At 50.2% G+C, this 7,240-nt stretch overlaps 1 protein-coding gene across 1 annotated transcript in view; it reads left to right on the top strand.

The window, feature by feature from the left end:
- The window catches only part of TMEM132D (transmembrane protein 132D), an 832,687-nt gene extending 827,843 nt beyond the window's left edge, over positions 1–4,844 (top strand). Inside the window, exon 9 of the mRNA XM_065903793.1 lies at positions 3,663–4,844. Coding sequence (XP_065759865.1) covers positions 3,663–4,844 — 1,182 coding nt within the window. The remainder of the gene's footprint in view (positions 1–3,662) is intronic.
- Positions 4,845–7,240: the final 2,396 nt, after the last annotated feature.

Raw genomic sequence — 7,240 nt, 5'->3', positions numbered from 1 at the left:
TTTATTGGACTATAGTTAATTCGCGATGTTGTGTTAGTTTCAGGTGTATAGAAGAGTCAATCAGCTACACATATGCATGTATCTTCTCTTTTCTTTAGATTCTTTCCCCATATAGGTCACTACAGAGTGCTGAGTCGGGCTCCTTGTGCTATCTAATAGGTCCTTGTTAGTCTTGAAAAGGGTCTGTGAACGAATGACTGCTCAGCCTCAGGCTTCCTACCCCCCTAAATGGAGATGCTGAACAACAAGCTTGCCATGAGTGATGGATCCTAGGTACCAGGAGCCAGAGGAGCTCAGGGCAGGCTCCACATCCCACTGGACATTGCGTGTGCTGTTTTTTCCACCTTCAAGATGGTCCTGTCTCTTCCCCCCGCTGACCTCCCCGAGTGGTGGGGTGAAGGCGAGGGCAGAAACAGACCCTAAGGAGGTATCCAAACGTCTGTGAAGTCCCTGCCCCTCTCTGGGGTCACAGGTCTGGGGGGTCAGAAAGAGATTGGAGGAGCTGCTTCCACATTTATTGTTTAGCTCCCAGGAGAAGTAACAAGCTGGTGGTTACGTTGCACCTGGCATTCTTTCTCTTTGTTGGAAAACAGCATGCGCTAATAGAATGTGTGTGTGTGTTTGTACTGTGTGTGTGTGTCCCGAGCGTTGTGTACATGCTGTGTGTATCATGCAGCGCGTGTTTGTGTGTCCATACCACGGTTTCCAAACAAACAGGGCACTTGGAAATGTTATCTGATCTCCTCCCTCATCAGAGGTGGAGAAACGTTATTTCTTAGAAAGAACCTGGGTTGTGACTCTGGGGGGCCTTGTTTACCAAACACCCAAGGACAGTGGTCTCAGGCTGCTGATTCTCTGTGCCCCATGAGACAGACTGTCATCCAGAGGGGATGCTGGGAGGCCTCCAGTCCTTGTAGGGGGTTTCCAGGCAATTTCCCTTGTCGATCAAGAGCCCTTTTCCCGGCAGCTCTATGCTCAGCAGGTGCGTTACGACGGGCCCCCTTGTGCACCCGCTGAGGCTGTGACTAAGCCGGGTCCCCTGGAAGCACAGGGTCTTGCAGTTTCCCCAGCCCGTATCCATCACTGAATGCTCCTCCATTGGGTGTCAGCTAACCCCTTGCCCTTTCACTGTGGTTTCTGTGTACAAGGCTTTGGATTACAAAGCACTTGAAAGTGGGTGATCTCAGAAATGGATGCGAATTCTTGCCAAAGGCAAACCTCCCTCTTCTCAGGGCATGATGCCAGCCAGGATGCAAGTTCCAGGTAGCAAAGGAGAAATAACCCTAGGCTTCTTCCTGTCTTCCTGGGGTGATTCAATCAGGTGGTGGCCAATGAGAAGTTAAGGAAGTGATAAATCACAGTTCGAATAAGGCCACAGAGCTGATCCATTCCCCACATGCAGAGCAAACCATGTGACCCTGAGGTTTGCTCTGTGCTTGGTTTGGATGGAGCTTGGCCTCTGCCTGCAACTTGGCTCTGACATTTCAGTTTCAAGAAATCCAGTATGCATTTGAATTACCTGCTGTGATTTTATGGCCAATCAGAAGACCCTAGTAGACTTCCCTAGTGATCCAGTGGCTGAGATTTTGTGCTCCCAATGCCGGGGGCCAGGGTTTGACCTCTGGTCAGGGAACTAGATCCCACATGCTACAGCTAAGAAGTTCACATGCCCCAACTAAGACCTGGCACAGCTTAAAAAAAAAAAAAAATAGACCCTGTAAATCAGGGTTATGTGGCTTTTGCACAGTCTCTTGGTGGTGTTTCCCACCTAGCAGCCAGTCCAAGCCAATGTCTAACAAGGTCAGGATTTACCGACTGAGCCGAAGAAGGAGCAGAAGCCACCAATCTCATGTGAGAAGCTTCCTTCTCACTTCCAAAGACCAGATACCACCAGGAAAACTTACTCTGTTGTGGTTAGGGGTGCCTTGGTTTCAAGAAAAAGAAATCCACTCAAGCAAGTTGAAATAACACTGGATTTATTACAAGGTTAGCAAGGTTTTTGTCAAAGTGTTAGTTGCTCAGTTGTGTCTGATTCTTTGCAACTCCATGGACTGTATAACCTTCCAGGCTCCTCTGTCCATGGAATTCTCCAGGCAAGAACACTTGGCTTACTCCAGGAGTGGGCAGCCATTCCCTTCTCCAGGGGATCCTCCCGACCCAGGGATCAAACCCAGGTCTCTCTCATTGCAGACATATCCCCCACGGTGTGAGCCACCAGGGAAGCCCAGCTGTAAGAACTTGGTGAAACAGGTTCAACAGTCTCTCTCACATGCATTATCTTATTAGATAAATGCTGAGCCCAGACATGTGCTTGTACTTGATCCGTTGTAAGTTGCTCCAAAGTGAGGCTTCATTCCCCAGTTTCATACGAGCCACTCATCTGCCCACAACTAAGTCCTTCAGTACTGTCTTTCTTATTTCAAACCGGAGGGAGAGATGCCGGCAGGCTCAGAGCTGCTGAGATGATCTGCTCTGACAGCAGCCATTCTCCGGGTTAGGTCAGCTATGGCCAGGTGGGCAGGGGTGGGCAGAGATGAGATTATCTCATCTCTTATGATCCCCCTGGTCAGACTAGTCCCGAGGAAATCAGATCTAAAGCAGCAAAGTAAAAAGAAAAGAAATTGAGATATACACAAACCTTGGCCCTGGCTACTCTTTGGTCTCCCAATTTCCCCCAATAGGTGGATTGGAGGATGGATGGGGGACCAAGATTCTCCCAATAGAGAGCTTCCTAGCCTTAATCTTCACCCCAACCCCTCTCTCTGCCTGGACGGCATTACCCCTCACCTCTAAGCCAGGACTGTGTCCACAAGGCAATACAAGCCTATCCTTAGATGCATATATGGCAGGACCCAACACAACTAAAGCCTAAAGCCGGCAGCACCTCTGAGGTGCCCTTGTCTAGATCAGGGGCGTTCATCTGTGTTGTGAGTAATGTTCAGAGACTGGCTATTAAAGCAACTTAAAAGTAATATAATGAATATGTTTCATTTAAACGTGTAACACTTGTGAATGACCCACAAGCCAGTAAATCTCCTTTGACATGCAATCTATTATTGTGCAGAAGTAGATCTTGCAGAGAAGGGGGGAAAAAAAAAACATCTTTCAACACCTCAGGAAAGAAAGCACATCTTATTAGGAGGTGTTTATTCCTGGTCCTGTTTCGTGGTTGTCATTTTACTCTTGTGGTTTTTCTTTAGGTTCTCTTGTCTTTACAAGAACTCATTCTATTTTATAGCCTTTGTACGTCTTACTTCTATACTGTGTAACAGGTTTCCCTTTGTTCTGGTAGCATCCTCTTTGCTACAGATTGTCTTTGTGTGCAATGAGCTTTGAGACCCATTTTTTTAAACTTATTTTTTAATTGGAGTATAATTGCTTTACAATGTTAATGCCGTGTTAGTTTCTGCCGTACAGCTACATGAATCAGCTATAAGTGCACATATATCCCCTCCCTCTGGGCCCTCCCCCCGACTCCATCCCACCCCTCTGTCATCACAGAGCTCCTAGCTGAGCCCCCTGCGCTATCCAGCACCTTCCCACTAGCTGTCTCTCTTACACGTGGTAGTGTGTATATGTCAATGCTACTCTTCCAGTTTGTCCCACCCTCCCCTTGCCCCTCTGTGTCCATCTTTGATGAACTTACTTATTCTTTTCAACAGGAAGCAGCCATCAGTTGCTGGGTCCAGTTCAGTGATGGCTCCGTCACCCCCTTGGATATTTATGATGCAAAAGACTTCTCCCTGATGGCCACATCCCTGGATGAGAAGGTGGTCTCCATCCACCAAGACCCCAAATTCAAATGGCCTATAATTGCCGCTGAAGCTGAAGGACAGGGGGCCCTGGTCAAGGTCGAAATGGTCATTTGCGAATCATGCCAGAAATCCAAGCGGAAGAGCGTGCTGGCGGTGGGGACAGCCAACATCAAAGTGAAGTTTGGCCAAAACGACGCCACCCCCAACACCAGTGACAGCAGACACAGGGGGGCAGGAGGTCCCCTGGATAATAACATCAGTGACAGAAGACCCAAGAAGCCCTTGCAGGAATGGGGGAGTCAGGAGGGAGAGTACTACGGCAGTTCCTCCGTGGGCCTCATGGAAGGCAGGGGCTCCACCACGGAGAGGTCCACCTTCCAGAAGAACAGAGGCCAGGAAAGCCTTCTGGATGATGGCGGCCACTTGCAGACCATCTCCATCGACCTCACCAGCTTCCCAGCCCAGGTGGACCTGCCCAGAAGCCACGGGGAAACGGAGGAGAACGACCCCCAGTCCTCCAAAGGGCTGAGCGACCTGGAGATCGGGATGTATGCCCTGCTGGGGGTCTTCTGCCTGGCCATCTTGGTCTTCCTCATCAACTGCGTGACCTTTGCTTTAAAGTACAGGCACAAACAGGTCCCCTTCGAAGAACAGGAGGGGATGACTCACTCCCACGACTGGGTCGGCCTGAGCCACCGGACCGAACTGCTGGAGAACCAGCTCCACTTTTCCTCCTCCCAAGAGGAGCAGATCACCGCCATCGACAGGGGCATGGATTTCGAAGAGAGCAAGTATCTGCTCTGCACAGACTCCCAAAAGGGCATCAACGGACAGCTGTTCAGATCTTCAGGCCCCACCCTCGTGGACGGGAAAGATCAGAAAAGCGAGCCCCCAACGTCCCCTACCTCAAAAAGGAAAAGAGTCAAATTCACCACTTTCGCCACCCTCTCTCCGGAGGATGGATGCCCCGCCGTGAACTCCCTACCGGCCAGCGGCGAGGATACCGTGAACTGGGTTGGCCAGGATCTGGACCCTGGGGGAGGCCAAGAGTCACGTGGCTACAGGGAAGGATTACGTGAAGATGTGTAAGCTGGGCATTCGCAGACAGTGGTTCTCACTCACCTCTCGGCCTTTTAACTTGGGGATTCGGGGCAACGGGGACCCGCAGTGGGGGGAATGAAAAGACAGGGGGGACTTCCCTGGTGGTCCAGTGGTTAGGATTCAACGCTTCCACTGTAGGGGGCGTGGGTTTGATCCCTGGTGAGGGAACTACGGTCCCCCATGCCTCCAGGCGTGGCAAAAAAAAAAAAAAAAGGACACGATCAGGCTGACACTATCCACAGAGCCCCAGAAAACGACCCTGGCTCCCCAGCGAGGCCCCGAGTTGGAATCGATGTCCACTTTCCAGGGTCTGATGTCTCAGTCGATGAAAAGAGGTTTATCACGCATGGCGAGATTTTTTTTCAACTTGGAAGAAAAATGAGTTCTGAGTCACTGAGCTTCCGACAGCCTGCAGGAAAGAACTGTCTCTCTCTTGCCGTCTCTCTTTCTTTAATCGGAGCAACTTGGGTATTGCCAAAGCCACACGGCTGCAATATTCAGTGCTGCGGACCACAGGAGAAAAAGGAGACTCAGGTGGGGCGGGATGGATGGGAGGAAGTGCGCCGTGGAAACTCACCTGGCTGTGAGCCTGAGCAGAAGCGGAGTCTAGCGCCGCCTAGAGTCAGCTCTTGGGAAGCATGATTTCCAGTTATCTCCCAAAGGCTGGGTCAGGGTAAACCCCGGGTTATTGACAAACCAAGGCAATCGTTGACAATGGTTGAAAGGGAACAAGAGGGCAAACAGGTCACCAATACCTTTGTAACTAGATGTCAAGATCGAACACCCAGGAAACAAACCCTCTGAGCCATTCGGAGCATCCCTTTATTGGTAAACTAGGGGTCCTGGGCATAGAGTTTCAATCAGGTTCAAAGAACCAGGCTTTTTTAAAAGCAAATTCACTCTGTTCACATTTGTACCCTTCCTTGCATCGCCACCTTTCCAAAAGTCATTGATCACTCGTGGGCAGTGGGGAGCTGTGTCACTGTTTGCTGAGTCTCTTCCACTGTGGCCTCTGTGTCAATCACCCAGTGACAGGCTACACTGAAGCCCCATGGGGCCAACTTCACACGTGTCTTGCTTTGAAAAGGCTAGTCTTTGGGGGTCAGCAGTGCTCACAAGGAATTCGACACCCAAGGATGCTCATTCTCTTGACTTTTCTGGAAAGAAGGGAGGGATGGTCCTTGATGGGTCTTTCGACAGTCCCATCTGGCCTGCTGCCCAAGGCTGCTGAGATAAATCTGGGCGTGCCCATAGCGGGGTACAGGGTAAGGAGAGTTGGGACTCAGCGTGTGTGACGAGAAGGGTCAGGCAGGAAATCTGGTCCCACTCACATGTGTGGGGGAATATGAGGCTGCTGCTGCTTCACCTTGGAGGGATGGAGGGACACGTGGCATCTGCCTAGGGGGTAGAGAGCTGGGTTATTTGAGCACTGGGTTCTAAGGTCAATTTCCCTTTCTCTGTGTGTCTGTCTCTCTGTCTCTCTGAACCTATCTCTCTGCTTCCTCTCTCTCTGTGTCTCTGTCTCTCTCTCTTTCTCTGTGCATATAATTGAATTCTCCTGAGATCAAGTGTGTAATTCCACCAGTTCATCCTCTCAACCTCAGCACTCTCTCTCAAACTAAGGTGCTGTCCATTTGCCCTAGGACTGAGGGTCCAGGAGCCATCAGCCACCTGCTCCTGTCCCCAAGTTGACTTACGTTGTCTGGCTGGGTGACTAAATGGTCACCCCTTTTCAATGATCCTTTGCTTTCAGTAACCCACTCCTGTTCCTTTCAGCCTTTCCCTCGTTTTCATACCGCTGTCGATGCCCTCTCTCCAATCCGTCTGCGTGCAGAATGTACTGTAGATTATAAGAATGTAATATATATTTATAAACTTACCGACTGTAAATATAAAGTTTGCCTTCTGCGGCTTATGGCTGTCCTTTGTCTTTCTACGCACTCACACCACCCCCTCCCTCGCCCCAGTGGCTGGCATCCTCAGCAAATGACCCTCCAAAGCTGCGGCTTTGGGAAAATGAAAATGCAGATGGAAAGATCCCAGCAACAATCCAATTACACGCTTACATCGTGTAATGCCGCTCTCTGCATTGAGGCGATGTTGACACATGATGACAAAGTACGTTGTGTACTAAGGATCTCTCCTTCCGGACCTGAAAGGATTTGGAAATCAATCACACATGCAATTCTCTGCTAAAAGCCTGTTGACTGATGGCGGTAAGTGAGAACCATGGCGGGCAAGCGTGTATCCTAGCCTCCCTTTGGGCTGGAGTGAGGGAACAAACAGGCTCTGTCCTCTCTTTGGATCGCTCATGTACATTCAGAGGTCAATTTCCTGAATCATGTATGTGCGCCCACAGTGACTGTACACTGGGGTTTTTTGGG

This window comes from Muntiacus reevesi, chromosome 13, assembly GCF_963930625.1.
Source record: "Muntiacus reevesi chromosome 13, mMunRee1.1, whole genome shotgun sequence".
NCBI classification, from domain to species: domain Eukaryota; kingdom Metazoa; phylum Chordata; class Mammalia; order Artiodactyla; family Cervidae; genus Muntiacus; species Muntiacus reevesi.
Note: the sequence above shows the minus strand (reverse complement) of the source record. Positions and strands in the feature narration are given on the sequence as shown.